Source organism: Schistocerca americana, chromosome 11 (assembly GCF_021461395.2).
Source record: "Schistocerca americana isolate TAMUIC-IGC-003095 chromosome 11, iqSchAmer2.1, whole genome shotgun sequence".
NCBI lineage: Eukaryota > Metazoa > Arthropoda > Insecta > Orthoptera > Acrididae > Schistocerca > Schistocerca americana.
In genome coordinates this window covers 131,701,489-131,725,199 of record NC_060129.1, presented here as the reverse complement: position 1 = coordinate 131,725,199, position 23,711 = coordinate 131,701,489, and the positions used below count along the sequence as shown (strand labels likewise).

General features: G+C 41.5%; 1 protein-coding gene across 2 annotated transcripts in view; it reads right to left on the bottom strand.

The window, feature by feature from the left end:
* Positions 1 to 23,711, bottom strand: part of LOC124553846 (GA-binding protein subunit beta-1-like) — a 169,795-nt gene that overhangs the window by 70,056 nt on the left and 76,028 nt on the right. For both annotated transcript variants that reach the window (XM_047127837.1, XM_047127836.1), the window contains exons 2-3: positions 13,114 to 13,282; positions 12,956 to 13,003 (exon numbers count right to left, since the gene is read on the bottom strand). In XM_047127837.1, coding sequence (XP_046983793.1) covers positions 12,956 to 13,003; positions 13,114 to 13,204 — 139 coding nt within the window. In that variant the 5' untranslated portion in view covers positions 13,205 to 13,282. The remainder of the gene's footprint in view (positions 1 to 12,955; positions 13,004 to 13,113; positions 13,283 to 23,711) is intronic.

The window sequence follows — 23,711 nt, the reverse complement described above, 5'->3', positions numbered from 1 at the left end:
TAGCATTTATTTACGTTTTTCGTAATTCACTTCTCGTGCAATGACTTGAATGAGACCTCAAATAGCATTATACACATTGATCTTAGATATCGACATTTGGCCTCATTATCTAGGATGTTTCTGTAAGAGCGTGCAAAGGTTTAACAGGACGAACAGGATGCTCCACTGAGCGATTTCAGGTAGCGAACCGGGGGTTGGAGAAGCCAGCTTATTGAGGTAACAGGAATAAAATCAGATTACTGTCTTATTTTTTATTCACACTTGTTACAGTTAACAGCAAATACCATCACACAATGAACGTACCATTTGTACTGTATCTTACTGAATGGGCTGATACTGATAGCCATCAACCTCCGTGCAAGCATGACATCGACGAGCAAGATTCTGTTGCACACTCACAAATATCTCTGGCGTGTCTCAAATCAGATCACAGGCAGCTACAATTTTGGCAATAATCCATCTCCGTGTCTGCTGAGGCCTTATATGCAAGTGACTTTAGATATCCCAATTGGAAATAATCAGGGGGATTCAGGTCAGGTGACATCAAAGGCCATGAAATAGGACCTCACCTTCCAGTCCAGTGACCAACTGAGAGGGCTGCAGACATCCACACTGAAGCGAGGCAGTGCACCATCATGTTGTACCCACATGCCCTCAAGAACAGCCAAGGGGGCAATGTAAATACGATACAACAGAGCCACCTTACGGATAAGTAAAGTAAATAAACGGTGCATCATTACATCCTAGTAATCAGGATCATCCTTGTTTTCTTGGAGGAAATAATAAACGTACATGTAAATAAACAATGCAGTACGTGTAAATCTGTATTCATGTTAGTTGTGAATAATATCGAAAACAGGAATGCTAGACAAAGCGATAGACATGTTTACTCCATATCTCCTTCAGCTGGCTTATCCAGGTTCCCTACCTCAAATTGTTCAATGAAGAATTCTCTATGTACTGTTACATTTTGGCACGCTCTTACGGAAACACCTTGTATTTTGTCCCTCTGAATGCTATTGTTGTGATTAAAAGAAGTTTCCACTTCAGGGCGAGCAATAGTGGTAATAAACAAACCAGCCAATAGGTGATGAGGTAATCAGCGACGAAATTTTGACGCTGAAATAGACTTCAGAAACAGAAGCGTGCCCACTGCTGCTAGAATCCAATGTAAATTAGCTTTCTTTCAATGTGGGAATGTTTACTAATGCAGATAAAGTATAGCAGAATAACTTAAATTATTTATAAAAAGGACATGGACTTTTTTGCGGTAACTATGTATGTGATCCTCAGGTGACTGTTGGTATTGCAACAATGAGAAGTCACTGATAAGAACCGAGTGAAAGAATAGTCACAAAACTAAACAAACAAAGAAACAAAAAAGAGCTACGTTCTGTCATTCCCATTTCATTAACCACTACCGCCGCCAGTGCGCACCATCCCTTTGCATCTTGGACAGCCTGCTTCCCTTGGGAATAGCTGGACTGAGGTCACCGTGTAACGAGAGGCTCGTACGTGCCCAGTTGTGCAGGACAAGCTACATGAAGGACATGGTGTGCTACGACATTAGACGTTGCACGCACTAGTCTATCTTCACTGTGTAGCTGGCGAAACTAAGTAAATCATCAATGTATCGTGTGCTGTCCCAGCTGCCTAAATCTCTCCAGAAATTTTTCAACATGTATTCACCAATTCCTTTAATTTAAACATTGAAGTTTAGATTGATAAAAGCATTCGAAACCTTTTTTAATGGTATTGTAATGCCATGTTAAGAATAAATCCTTTCTGCACTCTTAACTTTGGTGAGAAATTGTTTGTTGAACTTAATTACATTTCTCTTGATTGCTGCTTGCAAACAACATAACTGGCTTAAATTGATCTGAAATTTGATTAGCTAGAATTCATAGACAAATCGGACCTGCCGCTTCGGAAAGCTTCATTTACTCTTATTTACTAGCAAGTCATAGTAGCTGAGTTTTAAGCAAATGAAAGATCTTTTTTTTTTTTCTTTTTCTTTCGTCACTAGTCTTATGATTGATTAAATGTGACAGACCACGAATTCCTTTCCGGTGCCAACCTTTTTATCTCAGATTACTAGCTGCAACCTACAACCTCAATTATCTGTTGGATGGATTCCAACCTCTATCTTCCTCTACAATTTTTACCATCTACAGCTTCCTCTAGTAACATGGAAATTATTCCCTGATGTCTTAAAACATTTCCCGTCGTCCTATCACTTCTTCTCGTCATTGTTTTCCATGTATCCGGGCCGATTCTGCAGGGAGCCTCCCCATTCCTTACCTCATCAGTCCTCCTAATATTCGACATTCTTCTGTAGCACCACACCTCAAATGCTTCGATTCTCTTCTGTTCCGGTTTCCTCACAGTCCACCTTCCACTATCATAACATGCTGTTCTCATAACACACATTCTTAGAAGTTTCTCCTCAAATTTAGGCCTCTCTTAGCTAGAAATATCACGTTTATCCTCCTTATGTTGTTGCCCAGTAGCATAATTCCTCAAGTTCGTGATCCCAAATGCTGATGTTAGGTTTCTCGGTATTCTCATTTCTGCTACTTTTCATTACTTTCCCCTTTCTTCGATTTTCTCTCAACCCATATTTTGTTCTTCATTTTGTACTCGCTAGACTATTCTCTCCATTCAACCACTCCTGTAATGCCTCTACACTTTCACGGAGGATAGAAATGTTATCAGCGAATATTGTCACTGATACCCATTCGCCCTGTAGTTTAATCCCGTTCTTGAAATTTTATGTTATTTCCCTCACTGTTTCTTCGATGAAAATATTGAACAGTAGTAGGAACGAAAGTGTAAGTCCCTGTGTTGCACCCTTTTTAATAAGATCGCTTCGTTCTTCGTATTCTGTTCTTATTCCTCACTCTTGGCTTATGTATGTATTGAATATTCCCCACCTCTCCCTATAATTTTATCCCTTCCTTTCTTAGAATTTCGAACATTTATACCATTGTACACTGTCGAACGCTTTTGTTAGGTCGACAAATCCTATCGACGTGTCATGATCTTTCTTCACACTTACTTCCTTTATCAACCACAATGTCAGACATGCATCTCTGGTGTCTTTAACTTTCCTAAATCCAAACTGACCGTCATGAAACAGATTAGTTCCTCTGTATATTGTTCTTGTCAGGAACTTGCATGCATGAGATACTACGTTGGCCACCCAATATTTTTCGCACTTGCCATTCCTTGGTATCTTCAGAATTGTGTTAATGGTGTCTTCTAGAAGTCTGACGGCATATCGCCAGTCTTATACAGTCAACAAACCAACGTGAATAGTCTTTTTGTTGTCACCTCTCCCAAGGATTTTAGAAATTCCGATGGAATGTTATGTATCATTTCCGCCTTATGTGACCTTAAGTCGTCCAGAGCTCTGTGATTGATACCCCACCTCTTCCCTATCGCCTCAGGTTTCTTCTTCTGTCACGTCATAAGAAAACTCCTCCCCCTCATAGAGGCCTTCAATCTACTCTTTCCACCTATTCGCTTTCTCCTCTGCACTTAACAGGAAAGTTCCTATTGCGGTCTTAATGTTTTTAATTTCACCGAAGATTGTGTTGATTTTTGTATTATCTGAGTCAGTCTTTCCGGTAATCATTTCTTTCTCGATTTTTTCACGTTTTTCGTGGAGCCATTTCGCCCTAGCTTGCTAAAACTTCCTATTTATTTCATTCCTAAGTGATTCGTATTTCTGTACTTCTAAATTTCTCTTATCATTTTTGCAGTTCCTTCTTTGATCGATAAACTGAATTATTTCCTCTGTTACCCATAGTTTCATCACAGTTCCCTTCCTGATTAAATTTTTCTTTCCAACTTTTATGATTGCCCTTCTTAGGTATGTCCATTCCTCTTCGACTGAACTGCCTGCTGAGCTAGTCAATGTCGCAGTGTCTATAGCCTCAGAGAATGTCAAGCTTATGTCATCATTCCTTATTACTTTCGTATCCCACTTCTTCGCGCATTTATTCTTCCTGAGTAGTATTATAAACTTCATCCTATTCTTCATGGCAGCTAAATTGCGACCTGGCTATGCTTTACAAGCCGATATCTAATTTCGGACATGTCTACCTGACCATGATGTAATCTAACTGGCATCTTCCTCTGTTTCCCAACCTTCTCCAAGTACATCTCTTCCTCTTGTGATTCTTGAAAAGAGTATTCACATTTACCAGCTGAAATCTATTGCGGAACTCAATTAGTCCTTCTTCTCTCTCATTTTTACTATCAAGCCCACATTCTCCCGTAATCACTTCTTCTATTATCCCACCCACAGCCGCAGTCCAATCCCCCATTAACTATAACACTTTATCTCCCTTTATGAATTTAATTACTATTATATGCTTCCTCCGTCTTTTCTTCTTCTGCTTGCGACGTCGGCATGTGTACCTGAATTATTGGTGCTGGTTTGTTGTCGATTCTAATGGCAACAACTGCATCACTTAACTGTTCACAATGACTCGCTCGCTGATCTACCATCCTATTCATAACTAATCCTACTCCCGTTATTGCTTTTACTGCTGCTGTTGATATTACGGTATTCTCGTAACACCAGATATCCTTGTTGTCTTTCCATTTCACTTCACTGACCCACACAATATCTAAACTGAGCCTTTGAATTTTCTTTTTCAGATATTCTAGCTTCCCTACAAGCTTCAGACATATGACACTCCACGCCTCGAATCGTGGAACGTTGACCTCTAGTGGGCAGTTCAACCTTTTTCTCACAGTCACTCCCCATTGGCAGTCCTCTCATTTAGATTCGAATAGAGGGAAAAGTCTGGAATCTTTTGCCAGAGGAGAGATCATCATGACACTTTTACAGTTACACTTGTCATGTGGGTATAAACTATGTCTCTTTAGTGTGGTGGTTTCCGCTCTCTTTTGCATCCTCATCTTCTTCTTCACGCGATCAGGCCCAGAGGACTGCGCGCCACCACAATTAGAGCTCTCCATCCGTCTCTGTCTTCTGCTATCTGTCTCCAGTTTTCCGTGACTCCCAGCTGCAACAGGTCTTCTCTCACTCCATCGATCCACCTCTTTCTAGGCCTTCCCACTGGTCTGCTGCCTGACGGGATCCAGTCCATTGTGATTTTGGGCCATCTTGTTGCCTCCATTCTAACAACATGTCCAGCCCATTGCAGTCTTTTGCTTCTCATCACTCCCAAGATGTTAGACTCCTTGTACAGCTCTTCTAATTCAGTGTTATGGCGTCTTCTCCATTCTCCAGTAGTCTGATCTCTGACTGGTCCAAATATTTTCCTGAGGACTTTCCTTTCAAATGTTAGCAGTCGCTTAAGGTCTTGTTTTTGAGTGCTCCAGGTTTGAGAACCATAAAGTACTACTGGCATTATTAATGTCTTATACAACCGTAGCTTTAGTTGTTGCGAGACACTTCTACATTTTAATATAGGGTCTAGAGAGTGATAGTATCTGTTTCCCGCCTGCAGTCGTGCTTTTATCTCTGCTTCAATTGATGTTACTTCTGTAAAAAATGATCCGAGGTATTTGAACTCTTTCACATGTTTATACCTGGTGTTGTTCACAATTAAATCTTGAGAGTTCTGGATCTTTCTTCCTATGGTCATATACTCTGTCTTTTCAAAGCTAATCTGTAGACCGATCCTAGCTGCCTTTGCATCCTCATACCGTTGATAATTCCTGATTCCTCCGCCTTTTAGGAGTAGTTTCCCACCCCAGGCGCAGAGGTCTCTCTGAACCACTTTTGTGCGTCCCTCCACCTAGTTTGACAATGCTGGTGGCAGGCAGGGTGACTTCTCATACCAGAAGTCTTCAGCCCTCAGTTGAGTTCATTCATAATTTTAGCAGTGGCGGCGCTCGAACCCAGGTTCAAGGACATTTTAACTACTAGTCAAAGATGCAACCCTACCTTTTTCCCAGTGGCACCTTTGTAGCGCCTAAAGGGAGGGGTGGGGGCAAACTGGTCAGGGGTTGCAACACATGGCCCGGACGCCATGTCCTGTTCCCTCATCCAGGGACCAACGAGGTGTAGAGAACGAGGTATAGGGGTACGTGACACGTCAAGCAGACACGCTTTTCGTTGTTACAGGACCAACTGTAGCAGGAAACAAAGAACGCGAGGAGGAGGGAGCATCAATTCGTCAGATTCATTGGGACGATCTATGTGCACTAGCTCCGAGGAAAACATTACTATAATCAAACAGGTATTTGAGTGGAGAGCATATGGATGAACTTCTCATTGCACTAACACGCCAACTCCGTGGTGCGTTAGGAGAAACACTACAAACAATAATAAGGAAAAAAGTCGTCTGTATTTGGGATTGCGGAAAATTGCACATGGAAATTCCAAAAATCGAGGACCTTTTTCCAGCAATCAGCAAACACGTAGTAATCTGCAGGTCCACAAATCCACGTCACGGAATTCGTCTTCGTTTGTGGGAAGTATCGAAAGTCCTGAGAGAGGAGGGGTTTTAGGGGCGTATGATTAGGAGTCATACGGGCAACAAGGGACAACACCTCTCGCACCAAGAACCAGAAACCTATCACTGATATGGACACCAGGTGGTGCTCGTCCACATCCAAAAAAATCACAGGCGACAAACAAGGTGAATCGTTCGAAGGCCTCATTGGCATACTTGTGCGTAAGGTTCCAGGATGATTTTACATCAGTGGCTAGATGAGGAGCGCATACCGATCGCCATACGGCACGTCAGTCGACGAGGGGATGCTTCACCTCAGCCACATCCGGCGCCCTGTTCTGCTGGAGATGTGTGAATGCATAGCACGTCTCTCATACAGTGTGTGTGGTGGTGATGTTTGGTTTGTGGGGCGCTCAACTGCACAACAATCAGCACTTGTACAAAGTCCCAATATTTACAGAGTGGAATTTTTACACAATCCAAACTAGCCACTGTTACGAATGGCAGTGATGATGAATAAATAATGAGGAAAACACAAACACTCAGTCCCCTGGCAGAGAAAATCCCCAACCTGGCAGGGAATCAAACCCAGGTCCAAATGATCCAGAGGCAACAATGCTAGCCACTAGATAACGAGCTGCGAATTGATCCTGTGTGTGTGTGTGTGTGTGTGTGTGTGTGTGTGTGTGTACACAGTCTGTAACACTAAAATCACGCTATTGAATTTTCGATAATGTACAGTCACCACAATCGTGAAGGAATCAAGAGCAGATAAATACGAGAACTGTCGGGTAATCCTTTTAACATTTCACGCATCCAACCTTCTGATAAGGATAGCATACATAAAAATGGAAAAGATTATTGAGGCTGTGCAAGATGACGATCAGTTTGGCCAGGAAACATTAAGGGACAAACGAGGCTGGTGTGATACCGCAGATGGAATTGGAAGCCAGAGTTATGAAAAGTCAGTGCACTTTTATAGAATTCTACGACGTGGAAAAAGCATACGACATTGTGAAGTATTGCTAGATATTTCAAATACTCGTAAAACTAAGCTGAGCTATAGCGAAAGCTGTATAACATACAGTATTTACAAGAACCAAGCAGGGGCTACACGAACAGAAGACTAAGGAAAAAGTGCTCTTGTCAACGAGGGTGTACGGCTAGGATGCAGTATTTCGTAGCTACTGTTGGATCTGTACATCGAAGATGCAATCATGGAAAGAAAAAGAAAAGTCGAGAGGCAGGATTAAAATTCACGTTGTTATCAGTGAAAGTGAGGAAGAATTGCAGTGCTTGTTGAATAGAATGAAGAGTCGAATGAGTACACAATACGTACTGAGCTTGAACAAAAGAAGAATGTACTGAGGTGTAGCACCTTTGCACCGCTGCCACAGTAGTCAGACGAGAGCAGACGGGTTCATATAGACGGAGAGCCACGGTTCTACCGTGACAGGTGTACGCTTACGATAGAGCAAATCTGTTTTTACAAGTAGAAACGGCTGTAGACGAATGATGTCAGCATCATACAGTCTGTGAAATATAATGTAGTATTTTGGAAATGAAACTTTATCTTCTGTGAATGTTGTATCTTTCATTAAGTACTGCTCATCTAATGTGTTTAGCTATACGTCTGAACGAAGATGTGAATGGGAAATAATTTAATAGATGAATGTCTTTTAATCTATTGACTAAGTAAAAGCTAGCGTGGGAATTGTAACTGTTCAGATAGAATGAATGATACTCTCAGGGGAATTTGTAAACTGTAACTCGCCAGCATTGAAGGCCAAAAACTTCCGGCATAAGAAGTCACCCTCTCTCTGCTGACGGCCTTGTTAAAGAGGGCGGACGAGCAGACAGAGGATCAAGGTACTCTCTTGTCCTTGCCTTGGGGAACTACCCCTAAAGGCGGAAGAATCCGCAATGAACAACGGCATGAAATTGCAGGAAGAAATGGAATCCACAGCATTAAGGACACATATCATGTGTCCACACGACACGTGGCCTGTAACTGAAAAAGTGTCACGACGGTCTCCCCATTTGCAAAATGTTCCGGAATAGTTCCCTACTCGGGAGGAGACTGCCAAGCGGGAGGTGACCACGACGTAAAGACTAAACAACCAATTAAAGGATGATGATCTACGAGTCGGGCATGGAATGTCAAAAGGTAGACGTGGCAGGGAGGCAAGAAAATCTGAAAACGGAAATACCACGGCTGAATATGGATGTAGTAGGGATCAGTGAACTTAAATCGAAAGAAGACAAGGATTTCTGATCAGATGGACATAGGATAATATCAACAGCAGCAGAAGATGTTATAACGGGAGTAGAATGCGTTATGAATAGGAATGTAGGGCAGAGAGTGTGTTGCTGTCGACATTTCAGTGAAGGAGTTCCTCTCATAAGAACCGACAGCAGACCAGCACTTGCGACGTCGTAAGCTGCAGGTAAAGAAGTATATAAGGATAATGAAAGAGTAATACAGTATCTAAATGGTGATGAATATCTGATAGTCGTGGGGAATTGGAATGTAGTTGTACGTGAAGGAACACAAGGAAAGGTTCGAGGGAAATATGAGCTTGGGACCAGGTATATGAGAGGAGAAAGACTAATTGAGTTCAGTGATAAATTTCAGCTAGCAATAATGAATACTCTGTTAAAGAATCGCAAGAGAAGGAGCTTTACTTGGAAAACGTCGGGTGATACGGGAAGATTTCAGTTAGATTACATCATGGTCGGACACAGACTCCGAAAACGGATGCTGGCGTACCCAGGAGCAGATATCAGAATGTAGTAGTGATGAAGAATAATCTGAAGCTTAAGAGCTAGGCCACGACGAATCAATACTGAAAGAAGTGCGATACAGACGTACTAAGGAATGAAGAGAGACACTTGAAGTTCTCTAAGGCTGTAGGTACAGCAATAAGGAATAGTTAAGTAAGCAGTAAAGTTGAACAGCAATGGCCTCCTCCAAAAAAATGCAATCACAGAAGCTGGAAAGATCAAAATAGTCACAAAGCACTAGACTGTAAACAAACCCTGGCTAACAGAAGAAATACTTTAGCTAATCGATGAAAGAAGGAAGTACTAAAATATTCATGACTACAGAAATGCAAGTCGCTGAGGAATGAAATAAATAGGAAGTTCAGAGAAGGTAAGATGAAACGCTTGCATGAAAAATGTGAAGACATCGAAAAAGAAATGGTTGTCGGAAGGAAAGTCAAAACAACATTCGGTGAAATTAAAAGCAAGGATGGTAACATTAAGAGTGCAACGGGAATTCCACTGTTAAATGCAGAGAAGAGAGCTGATAGGGTGAAACGGTCCATCGAAGGCCTCTGTGAGGGGAAAGATTTGTCTGATGTAATAGAAGAAGAAGCAGGAATCGATTTAGAAGAGATAGAGGATCCAGAATTAGAATCCAAATTTTAAAGTGCTTTGGAGGACTTAAAATCAAATAAGGCAGGAGGATAGATAACATTCCATCAGAATTTCTAAAATCACTCTGGAAAGTGGCAGCAAAATGGCTATTCACGTTGGTGTGTAGAATGTATGAATTTGGCGACAGACCATCTGCCTTCCGGAAAAATATCGACATTATTCAGAAGACTGCAATAGCTGAAAAGTGCGAGAATTATCGTACAATCAGCTTAACAGCTCATACCTAATTTTCATAGTATTTGCAGTAGATCCTAATGAAGTTAGGAATTGCTGTGTGAGGGTCTGATTAGATGTCTGCCTACTACACATTACGACCCACTTCAACTGTAGGCGGTCTCTGTCAGTCAACAGACGACGTCGGCCTGTACCCTTTTGTGCTGTACGTGTCCCTTCACGTTTCTACTTCACTATCATATCGGAAACAGTGGACCAAGGGATGTTTAGGAATTTGGAAATCTCGCGTACAGACATATGACACAAGTAACACTCGATCACCTGACCACGTTCGAAGTCCGCGAGTGCTGCGGAGCGCCCCATTCTGCACTCTGACGTTGTCTAATGACTACTGAGGTCGCTGACATGGCAGCTGACATGGCAGCTGATATGGAGTACCTGGCAGTAGGTGCCAGCACAATCCACCTAATACGAAAAACGTCTGTTTTTGGTGGTATCCGGTTCCTTTTGATCAGATAGTGTATTTGTCCGCAAGAACGATCTGATATTGCAGTAATACCACTCTGTCGGTTCCAATCTTTTGTCAGCAAACGCCCAGCACTGTACCATTAATGTATTATTAGCCAGTGACCTGAAAACCCCTCTCACTGAAAGAGAGTGTCTGTGCCGTCAGATTAGGTTCTTGCATATTTGTGGGTTGCGTTGTGTGTCACCTTTTGTTACCGATTTATGACAACAACCTGATGACAGGTGCTAAGTGTAAATTACGCTAATGCTTACAGGTGACACCAATAGTGTGAACGAAAATTGATCAGTTACGGTCCCCAGTAACTTTCTTTCCTGTTTGCTAACTTCTTTGCCATTAGCGTCCTTTCGGTAGACACACGTAAGATCAAACTACTTTCAGTTTCTCTGTAGCGATAAAAACGTAGACGAAACCAAAGTTAGGTATAGTAATGAACTGTTACAGGAGGTAAAAAGCACGAATATTATATCACTCAGATTACAAAGTAATCTTCACACTATAACAAAGGAACTTGATAGCTTTTGTGTTTTTTGATTCCTATCGTTATTGAACAGACATTCATAAAGCTTCTTGTTTTGCTTCTGCAGTTGCCGTATGTGTTACGTAAGTAATTTTAATCAAACTCTTCTGTTTCTAGAGTAAACATTGTTCTCAAGAAAAAGTGATTTGTAAAATATGGCCAAGGAGCTCATGCTGCAAGTAGGTTATTGTAAAGTTGGGCATACTTACCGCTGATTCACAGTTCATAGCATTTCCTATGAGGAAAACTACTGACTTGACAACGAGGCTAACTGCTTTGGTTACACAGTGACACAAGGTGGTTAATGCGTCATGAAATCGGTCAACAGCATTGAGCAGCAAATGAGTTTCTTAAAACAAATGTTAGAAGATATCCATCATTTTCGCTCCCTCTTTCATTATTTTTATCTTCCCCTACCGCTATTCAACGTTTCTGTTAGGCAGACTTTGGTCTGGACCGTGGCGATGATTATTGCTGCAAGATATTTAATTTTATTCTAACTTTCCTATTGTACTTCGGTAATCAGCAGCCTCTGTGAATTCCAGACTCTATGTTCCAGTGTAATTACCTACAACACTTGGGGACATGGCGACGTAGTGTAAAGTTAGACGAGGTCCTTTTCTTCCTCTGGGAGCCGGGGGAAAGTTCGTAAGTCTTCTGTATGAGCCGGCCGAAGTGGCCGTGCGGTTAAAGGCGCTGCAGTCTGGAACCGCAAGACCGCTACGGTCGCAGGTTCGAATCCTGCCTCGGGCATGGATGTTTGTGATGTCCTTAGGTTAGTTAGGTTTAACTAGTTCTAAGTTCTAGGGGACTAAAGACCTCAGCAGTTGAGTCCCATAGTGCTCAGAGCCATTTGAACCATTTTGAATCTTCTGTATGAATAACTGGCGCGAACAAGTCTCAACGCCAGAAGCCAGTCTTCCCGCAGTGTTTAAAACCGAGTCCTCTGATTGACCCTGTGGAGCCCCCTGCAGAGCTTTGCACAACTGTGTGGGACTTCTCGCTGTTCAGAGGGAGCCCAGGGGCAACGGCTGTTCGCGCTGTCCTGTCAACCTTGGTGGCTTAGCGCACCTCGCTCTCTGAACAGGCGCTTCGGTCTGGTGAGGTGTCGCCCCTCCACAGAGAACTGACTCTGGACACTGCGTGTGGGGAGGGTCTGCGAAGTTTTGGCCAGAGACACTCAGACACAGACAGCCGGATGGTACACTCCATTGGAGCGTCGTGTTAGACGCGAAATCAGGTTAAGATTTTGTAAGTTAGGTCGTATTTGCGCGTGGTAGGATGAGGACTCTTAGGTGTAGGGAGTGATTAATTTTACTTGTTTCCTCTTTTGCACCTGAAGTTTAATTCTTTTTTGTGGAGCTTAGAATTACGTATCCGTTTTTTTCCATAATCTTGTAATAAGTGGCGTGGCCGCTATGAAACTGGTTATTAATTACTCGCCATTTATCTTTCAAGTGCAGCTGGCCAGCTATTGTACCAGTTTCGTTTCTGCAAAATTCAGTGTTGATCGAATTTTATGATTTTTTTTCCTTGCATGGTTTCGGATGCCACGCAGTCACTGGCCATTCCAACACTGACTGTAATTGCCCTTTTGAAACTAACGAGAACACTAAGAAAAATTTAATAGTGATGCGTGGGAGGGTAAGATTACAATATGCAGTGAACAATTTATCCACCCACGAGGCGAGAGAGGACCAATGGAACCCCACTCGGTGTAGTAAACTATAACCCTATCTCGTTCTTCGGCTCCGTAAGGGTTTGTAAATGAAAACAGAGAGTAGAGTTCGCAGTCAAATTAATATAGCCCCGTTTCGACGTATCTACGAATAATGGGAAAGTAGTACCGGTACTTACGTGGAACGTCAGTTCTTAAACGTTCGACTGTGACCTCAGGATCGTATTCTGAAAAAGAAATTGATAAAACCTCAGTAGAAAAATGGAACATGTATTTCATCAGCTACTATAAAATTATTGCTATACCGAGACTTCCGTCAGCTGAACTAAAATGTTACCTGTGGTGTTGAAATCTAGGTCACTGAGATCGGTAGCTATGACTACCGCCATTAAAACGCAGGTGAGCCACATACTGGTTCTGCAGAACATAATGCCGGGATGGGTTGCTACGTCAAATAAAGAACTCCGTCAAAATATCTTCATAAGATTTTCAGACTGCTGAAGAACCTGTAATTTTATGAATAAGTGAGTTAATTTTCTTTCTACATGGTATAATACTCCTTAACTTGTGTAAATTAGTGTTTCAGTCCAACTAGGATCCTTATCACTTTACAAGACATATCACTTTGTTCTGTCCAATACATACACACACACACACACACACACACACACACACACACGCACGCACGCATATATATATATATATATATATATATATATATATATATATATATATGCGTGCGTGTGTGTGTGTGTGTGTGTGTGTGTGTGTATGTATTGGACAGAACAAAGTGATATATATCTATATATATATATATATATATCAGCATATATATATATATATATGCTGATGCAAAGAGATGGGGCGGGGGGTAGGGGGGTGTCTTGAGTCTACCAGCGGCCAGCGGCTTTAGCCAGCTAAATGAGCCTTGGGGCGGGTAAGGACATGCCAGCAGGCACTTCCGAGTATGGTGCTGGGTGAAACTACGTACTTAGGGATCTTAATAGTAGCTACTGATTACTGACTCGCATTATTATTTAATCTTACATAGTTTACGTCTCTAGAGGCCACATAATTACACCACAGCATCATCTGCAAAAAGTCTCAGTGAACTTCCGATGTTATCCACAAGGTCATTTATGTATATTGTGAATAGCAACAGTCCTACGACACTCCCCTGCGGCACACCTGAAATCACTCTTACTTCGGAAGACTTCTCTCCATTGAGAATGACATGCTGCGTTCTGTTATATAGGAACTCTTCAATCCAATCACACAACTGGTCTGATAGTCCGTATGCTCTTACTTTGCGCCGGTCGTGCACTACGGTGTACTTTAGGCAGCTTTTAAAAACACGATTTTTTCAAGGGCGGTTCCTGACCAAACTCTGCCAAGCTATGATTTTTTGAGCACGGTAAGTATGAATTCGGGGATTGCCACTCTTATAATTTCAGTTCATGGTAGATTGCCGAACTTTTCACCATTTGTTTCCAAGATGGTATTCTCGGACAACTTTTTTCGATATCGTCTAGAGGCTCAAGGTTACTATAGTTACGAATAATAGAAGGTCTGAGGCGAAAATGTAGTTTTAACTGACGTAGTGAACAAATGGCAGAGGTTCTACAATCATCACAATGGTTCTCAGGTCACGAAATTAAACTTTTGGTCAGCATTTCTTCACTAATAAGACTATGACGCCCAGTCCATGAACAGTGGACACTTCATGCCCCAGCTGGTACTTCAGCGACAAAAGAATGGGCTAAAAAGGGTCTTAACAAGCGTCAAAAGAACTTAAAACATCGTGTATATTTGGAAAGTTAACAAATTCGATAAAATATTTCTAGTAACATTTTTACGTTTTTAACACATCATTAGCTGGGCATTTTCGATGAACTGTGGCTATCGAGCAAAGCACCCAAAAAATGTAAAACAAGCGACTGTGTTTAAACCATATATTAAGAATACTTATTTATAGCTTATATGCGTCAAATTATATAAATGAAGGGAAGTACATAACTAACCTTTCCAGATTGTACTGACCTCCAGAATTCCCTTTTATATAAGCAGGACACCGTGTTATAGACCATCAGGACAAAGTTGGAGCACAAAACAAGGCGAATATGTTCTCGTTTAATAGACTTTGACAGGGAGTGTAGAGCCAGCTGCATCAATCCGTGTTCCTCACCAAACCCTTTGGCATGAGAACACGCTCGCGCTTTTTTACGCTGATACAGAGTAGCAGAGAGACGTTGCCCACGGAAGGGAGAGGAGATAATGCCAGTGAGTGACAAAGAGCAATGAGATAATTGATGGTGGAAGAGAGAACCTGTCAGTGAAAGAGAAAGCCAGATTTATGAAGGCAATAACAGTGGGGCCCAAGAGAGTGTGATATTGATGATCAGTGAGAGACTGCAGCAATAAGACAGATAGAGAGATCGATAGAAGGACAACAGACAGGAGACAGTTGAAATGAGAAATACAAACAACTGGAGATCATACACAGCGTTGGAAGAGGGTTGGGGGTACGTATAGGTTAGGGTACATTTTTAACCGCAATTTCAAACACGGGATTATAAGGGAAATGATAGGTTCAACCTTCCAGAATTTTTGAACTGAATTAAGGGGTTCATACATTCTCTCAACAATAAAAGCTCTTCTGGTTTTGATGGTGTTCCTGATAGAATACTAAAGATTTGTTCCCATTCAATTAGTCCAGTATTGTCCAAAATATGTAATGCATCACTGACTCAATGCATTTTTCCAAATGGTTCAAATGGCTCTGAGCACTATGGGACTCAACTGCTGAGGTCATTAGTCCCCTAGAACTTAGAACTAGTTAAACCTAACTAACCTAAGGACATCACAAACATCCATGCCCGAGGCAGGATTCGAACCTGCGACCGTAGCGGTCTTGCGGTTCCAGACTGCAGCGCCTTTAACCGCACGGCCACTTCGGCCGGCCGCATTTTTCCAGTGAGACTAAAACATACCATCGTTAAACCCCTCTTTAAGAAAGATGATAAGAGAAACGTCAGTAACTACCGACCTGTTTAACTGCTGCCATCATTTTCTAAAAATTTTGAGAAGATGTATTCTGGAAAAGTACCTCACCTTGGCAACAATAATATACCTAACAAATCAGTTTGGGTTCCAGAAGGGTTGCTCTACTCAGAATGCCATTCACATTTTCACACACCGGATATTACAAGCATTAAATAACAAAATAGCACTGATACGTATTTTCTGTTACCTATCTAAGCCATTTGATTGTGTGAATCATAGTATATTCCTAGATACATTGAAGTTTTATGGGACTGATGGTATAGCCAACCAATGGATCATGTCATATCTAACCAAACGAATGCAGAGAGTTGTACTTGGTAGTAATTCACCCAACAGAATTCAGGGACACAATTTTGATTGTGGAGAAAGCACATATGGGGTTCCCCAAGGCTCAGTCTTAGGTCCACTACTGTTTCTCATGTATGTAAATGACCTACAATCTAATGCGCAACAGGCAGAATTAGTTCTTTTTGCAGATGACACCAGTATTGTAATCATCCTCAGTATACATACAGAAATGGAAGAAATGGCGAACAAAGTTCTCAAAAGCATTGACTTGTTTTCTGCGAATGGTCTCACCCTGAATTTCACAGACACTTCATATTCAGTTCTCCACCTTTAGAAGTACTGCATCAGTGATAAGTGTAACACATGGTGAAGAAACGATACATAGGGCAGAAACTTCAAAATTCTTAGGTGTCCATATTGATGAGAATTTAAATTGGAAAAACACATTTTGGAACTCCTAAAACAACTTAGTTTGGCCACATTTGCGCTTAGAATTACAGCAAATTTTGGAGAGAAAAGCATCAGTTATTTGACATATTCTGCTTATTTTCATTCAGTAATGTCATATGGGGTAACTCATCTTTAAGAAAGAAGATATTCATTACCAAGAAACGTGCTGCAAGAGTAATACGAGATGCTATCTAAAATTTTCGGGACTGGTGTTGTCATCTGTTGAAAATCTTACCTTTGGACTAATGGTCGCCATCACCGTCCGCACGTACACACTGGTCCCAGCACTTCTGCCACCGGTCAAACGTTTTCTGGAAGTCCTGTTCTTTGAGGGTGTTTATCACCGCCAGCGATGCTTCTCGAATCCTCTCTAGAGTGTCGAACCGACGGCCTTTCAACTTGAGTTTCAGTTTTGGGAATAACGCGAAGTCGCAAGGTGCCAAATCCGACGAGTTCAGTGGGTGGGTTACAACCGACATGTTGTTTATTGTCAAAAAGGTCCTGGTGAGCAAGGACGTGCCACAGAGCGTGTTGTCGCGATGCAGCAGCCAATTCCCTTGACACCAAAGTTCGGGCCGTCGTCGCGGCACGTTTTCACGGAGCCGTCGCAAAACGTCACGGTAGTATGTGGAATTCACTGTTTGGTTGGATGGGACGAATTCTTTGTGGACAATTCACTTGTTATCAAAGGAAACGATGATCATGCTCTTCACTTTGCTGTTCACCTGTCTCGCCTTTTTGGGTCCTAGAGAGCTTGGGCCCTTCCACTGGGATGATTGTTGCTTTGTCTCTGGGTCATAACCGTAATTCCAGCTCTCGTCGCCGGTTGGATCATCAGACGCAGTCTGAAGAAGGTCCGTGCACACTTCAACACGCTGTGCCTTCGTAAAATCGCCACACACCAAACACAGAGTATTATGGAAATCACTGTGGACACGCAACACGTCCTCCCAACTGAATGCCCTTCTGCACACTGACTCATCAGATATGCAGCTCTCGACACCTAGTTGTGCAAAGATCTACTCTTCCTATTTTCCAGATAGCAGCACCAGTCCCGAAAATTTGGATTCCACCGCGCGTGTGGTGCTCAAATGGTTCAAATGGCTCTGAGCACTATGGGACTCAACTGCTGAGGTCATTAGTCCCCTAGAACTTAGAACTAGTTAAACCTAACTAACCTAAGGACATCACACACATCCATGCCCGAGGCAGGATTCGAACCTGCGACCGTAGCGGTCTCGCCGTTCCAGACTGCAGCGCCAGAACCGCGCGGCCACTTCGGCCGGCCCGTGTGGTGCTCACCGTGATCTTCTTCTAGACATCTGTTTAAGGAGTTGGGCATTCTTATTACTGCTTCAGATTATATTTATTCCCTCATGAACTTTGATGTGAATAATTCCAATCAAAAACAAATCAGGTGCTGACAGATGTGAAAATTACCGAACAATCAGTTTAATAAGACACGGATGCTAAATACTAACATGAATTCTTTACAGACGAATGGAAAAACGGGTAGAAGCCGACCTTTGGGAAGATCAGTTTGTATTCCGTAGAAATATTGGAACACGTGAGGCAATACTGACCCTACGACTTATCTTAGAAGTTAGATCAAGGAAAGGCAAGCCTACGTTTCTAGCATTTGTAGACTTAGAGAAAGCTTTTGACAATGTTGACTGGAATACTCTCTTTATAATTCTGAAGGTGGCAGGGGTAAAATACAGGGAGCGAAAGGCTATTTACAATTTGTACAGAAACCAGATGGCAGTTATAAGAGTCGAGGGACATGAAAGGGAAGCAGTGGTTGGGAAGCGAGTGAGACAGGGTTGTAGCCTATCCCCGATGTTATTCAATCTGTATATTGAGCAAGCAGTGAAGGAAACAAAAGAAAAATTCGGAGTAGGTATTAAAATCCATGGAGAAGAAATAAAAACTTTGAGGTTCGCCGATGACATTGTAATTCTGTCAGAGACTGCAAAGGACGTGGAAGAGCAGTTGAACGGAATGGACAGTGTCATGAAAGAAGGGTATAAAATGAACATCAACAAAAGCAAAACAAGGGTAATGGAATGTAGTCGAATTAAGTCGTGTGATTCTGAGGGAATTAGATTAGGAAATGAGACACTTAAAGTAGTAAATGAGTTTTGCTATTTGGGGAGCAAAATAACTGATGATGGTCGAAGTAGAGAGGATATAAAATGTAGACTGGCAATGGCAAGGAAAGCGTTTCTGAAGAAGTGAAATTTGTTAACATCGAGTATAGATTTAAGTGTCAGGAAGTCGTTTCTGGATGTATTTGTATGGAGCGTAGCCATGTATGGAAGTGAAACGTGGACGATAACTGGTTTGGACAAGAAGAGAATAGAAGATTTCGAAATGTGGTACTACAGAAGAATGCTGAAGATTAGATGGGTAGATCCTATAACTAATGAGGAGGTCTTGAATAGGACTGGGGAGAACAGAAGTTTGTGGCACAACTTGACTAGAAGAAGGGATCGGTTGGTAGGACATGTTCTGAGGCATCAAGGGATCACCAATTTAGTATTGGAGGACAGCGTGGAGGGTAAAAATCGTAGAGGGAGACCAAGAGATGAATACACTAAACAGATTCAGAAGGATGTAGGCTGCAGTAGGTACTGGAAGATGAAGCTTGCACAGGACAGAGTAGCATGGAGAGCTGCATCAAACCAGTCTCAGGACTGAAGACCACAACAACAACAACAACATGTTGCAATAGGACTATTTTGTCGCTACAAAACAATAATGAATAATATTTGCACCATGTATGGTAAGGGAAGAGCTCAGATGGAAAACTAGTTCTAAGCAAAGCAGAAAGGTAGAAGGAATATATAGGGAGATCTATAGAACGGCGATGTACTGGAGGGAAATATTATGGAAATGGACGGGGACATAGATGAAGATCAAATGGGAGATATGATACCGCGTGAAGAATTTGAAAGACCTAAGTAGAAACAAGGCCCTGGGAGGAGACAACATTCCATTAGAACTACTAATAGCTTAGGGAGTGCCAGCCATGACCAAAGTCTTCCATCTGGTGAAAAAGATGTATAGGAGAAACATTTATGACACAGGTGAAAAACCGACAGACTTCAAGAAGAATACAATAATTCCAGTTCCAAAGAAAGCAGGTGTTGACAGGTGTGAAAATTAGCGAACTGTTAGTTTAATAAGTCACGGCTACAAAATACCAACACGAATTCTTTACAAAGGGAGAAACTGGTAGAAGCCGACCTTGGGGAAGGTCAGTTTGTATTCTGCAGAAATGTTGGAACACGTGAGGCAATGCTGACCCTACGACGTATCTTAGAAAATAGATTAAGCAAAGAAAAACCTACGTTTCTAGCATTTGTATATTTAGAGAAAGCTTTTGACAATGTTGAGTGGAATATTCTCTTTCAAATTCTTAAAGTGGCAGGGGTCAAATGCAGATAGCAAAAGGCAATTTATAATTTCTACAGAAACCAGATAGCAGTTGTAAGAGTCGAGGGGTATGAAAGGGAAGCAATAGTGGAGAAGGGAGTGAGACTGTGTAGTAGCCTATCCCTGATGTTCTGGACATCTGGCTCTGAGCACTATGGGACTTAAATTCTGAGGTCGTCAGTCCCCTAGAACTTACAACTACTTCAACCAAAATAACCTAAGACCATCACAAACATTCATGCCCTTGGCAGGATTCGAACCTACGACCGTAGTGGTCGCGCGGTTCTAGACTGTAGCGCCTAGAACAGCTCGGCCACCACGATCGGCTATCCCTGATGTTGTCCGGTCTGTGTACTGAGCGAGCAGTATAAGAAACAAAAGAAAAATTTGGAGTAGAAATTAAAGTTCAGGAAAAGAATAAAGACTTTGAGGTTTGCCCATGATATTGTAATTCTACAAGAGACAGCAAACGACCTGGAAGGGCAGTTGAACAAGATGGACAGTGTCTTGGAAGGAGAATACAAGATTAACATCAACAAAAGCAAAACGAGGACAATGAAAAGTAGTCGAATTAAATCAGGTGATGCTGAGGGAATTGGTTTAGGAAATGAAACACTTACAGTAGTAGATTAGTTTCGCTATTTGGGTAGCAAATTAAGTGATGACAGTTGAAGTAGAGAGGATATAAAACGTAGACTGGCAATGGCAAGGAAAGCGTTTCTGGAGAAGAGAAATTTACTAACATTGAGTACAGATTTGTCAGTATGTCCTTTCTGAAAGTACTTGTGTGGAGTGTAGCAGTAAATGGATGTAAAACATTGACGATAAGTAGTTTAGACAAGCAGAGAATAGAAGCTTTCGAAATGTAGTGCTATAGAAGAATACTGAAGATTAGATGGGCGTATCACATAACTAATGAGGAGGTACTAAATAGAATTAGGGAGAAGAGGAATTTGAGGCAAAACTTGACTAGAAGAAGGGATCGATTGGTAGGGCATGTTCTGAGGTATCAAGGGATCACAAATTGCGTATTGGATGGCAGCGAGGAGGGTAAAAATCCTATAGGGAGAGCAAGAGATGAAATACACTAAGCAGATTCAGAAGGATGTAGGTTCGAGCAATTACTTGGAGATGAAGCTTGCATATGATAGAGTGGCATGGAGACCTGCATCAAACCAGTCTCTGGACTGAGGGCAACAACAACAGCAACATATTAAAGGAAATGTGCTTCAGGACTTTTGAAAGAGTGCACATGGGTTTTCGTAGTTTGAGAAAGAAAGTCTGCATGTACATGCTCCACTTTTAAGCTGTATCCTTGCATTTTCTTCATTATTAAATATCAATAACTTTCATTTGCATTCTTACTAATGTGAGGCATCTTTCACTGGTATTTGCATAATGTCAGTAAACATTTATCAGATTTGCACTGTAATCCTTTAGTGTTAGACAACATTGTTATCCACATGGGAATTTATCTGTTCTCTCCATTGCCTTAAAACTTGGCTTACTTGCCTACGAGTACAAAGGCGAGCCAGCCAGTAGTGGACGCCGTGCGTTTGCCCACGGCGCCTCTGTTATTCCGCACTCGCTACATTTAGGCGCTGCACCCTGGCAGAGCAGAGATACACAGGGCGATTCACGAAGATATGCAAATACTTAAATATGTTATTCTCCAAGTAAAACTAAAGAAAAAAGTTCATATAAACAAAGGTCCGCAAATGTTTTGTTACGGAGTTACGGCTAATAAAAGATTTTGCCTGAAATGTAGCAACTTTGCTAATATGGAGCCATCGCAAAACTGTACGAGGTTAAAATAAAGCACCATTTCCATTTATTTTGTTGTTACTGGTCTGGTGAATCTAATAAAACATGTCCCAGACGTGTGCCTGCAGTTGTTTTCCAAAACATCCACAGAAGCAAAGACGCAATTTCATAAAATTTTTAGTTTATTAACTACTTCGCCCAATTTGTTTTTTAAATTACAGACAATTGCACAAAGTTTTCAACAGAAGTTGTAGAAAATTTAAATTTGGAAAAGTGAAGGCAATAATGTTGAGTGAAACTGTATGAATGTGTCAGATAATCTGCATATATTAACACCGTTGCACACGTGAATTCATATTAAACCGGAAAAGACGAAGTTCCACGTTAACGAAGTTGTAGAGTGTACATACAATAACACAATAAATCCACAATAAATGTTCAAAAATGTCTACACCGAGTTCAATGCATTTAGCTGCACGTGTATGAACGGATTTTGTTCGCTCGTTTCAGGGAAGTAAACAAATTTACTTGTGTAATTGTGTTTGCTTCTCTGAATTTTCTGCAAAAATACAGCAGATACACGTCTGGGACATGTTTTATTAGATTCACCAGACCAGTAACAACAAAATAAATGGAAATGGTGCTTTATTTTAACCTCGTACAGTTTTGCGATGACTCCATATTAGCGAAGTTGCTAAATTTCAGGCAAAATCTTTTATTAGCCGTAACTCCGTGAACAAATATTTGGGGACCATTGTTCATTTGAACTTTTTCCTTTAGTTTTACTTGTAGAATAACATATTAAAATATTTGCCTATCTTCGTGAATCACCATGTATATGTCTGCATGGCAGTGTGTTTACATATTCCATGTACAGCGCCAAATGTTCGTGTAGCCAGTCCCTCATTTTATAAAGATTCAGAAGCTAGGTTTTTAATTTTGTCTGTGAAGATAATTAACCAATTTTCGTCGTCTCTATGTATCATGCCATAGAGCTACGTTTATAACTTCTGTTATGAAGAGCGTACCCGTGGTCTGCGATAGATGACAGAACGGGGGTCGACTCACATTTATTTTGTGGATGGGGATTATGAAGAATTATTTCTTTACTACCACTTCCAACTCCTCATGATAAGATACCTACTAAAATAAATAGCTCTCGAATAAGGTCCAGATTACCGTCAGATGCCGACCTGCTACCGTGTCATACTCTGCCATATGCCAACACTGATTACTTCCTCACAGTGGCAGCGAGGCCCGTAGAGACACACCAGATTTATTTGTGTAGATACTGCTTCTCCATCTAAAGACTAGTTTCAAATTAGGAGAAAGTAAGGAGTTTACAAAGTCATCACACCACTAAAAACAGAAATTCTGTTGGCCATGACCGAGTGTTTATAGACTTAAGATTAATAAAAATGATGGCCTGATCGAGTTTCTGCTGATTTGGTAGGGTCGCCCCTGAGCTATTTATGTAATCAACGACTTGGTGCTTACTTCCTGGCAGAGGTAAATGTGCTGTAGGAATAGTGATCTATAAAACTGTACATAGCCAGACCATCTTTAATTATATACCTGTTTCACTCCTTTCACTCTTTTCAGAATTCTACGAAAAAGTGGCTACGAAATAGTTGTGACGCTTTTAATTGAGCAGGACTCTTTAACTACGTTACAGTTTCACTTTGAGGACCTCTCCACAGAAAATGGGATGTAAAGTGATTCATTAGCTAATACGATAATTTATCTTGTTGGTGTATTTCATGACCGTGCGAAAATCTCCGATCGTGAGGAACACCAAGTTCCACTTGGCATCTACATCTACATCTACGTAATTCCTCTGCTATTCACAATAAAGTGCCTGGCAGAGGGTTCAATGAACAACCTTCAAGCTGGCTCTCTACCTTCCTCTCTCGAACGGTGCGTGGGCAGAAC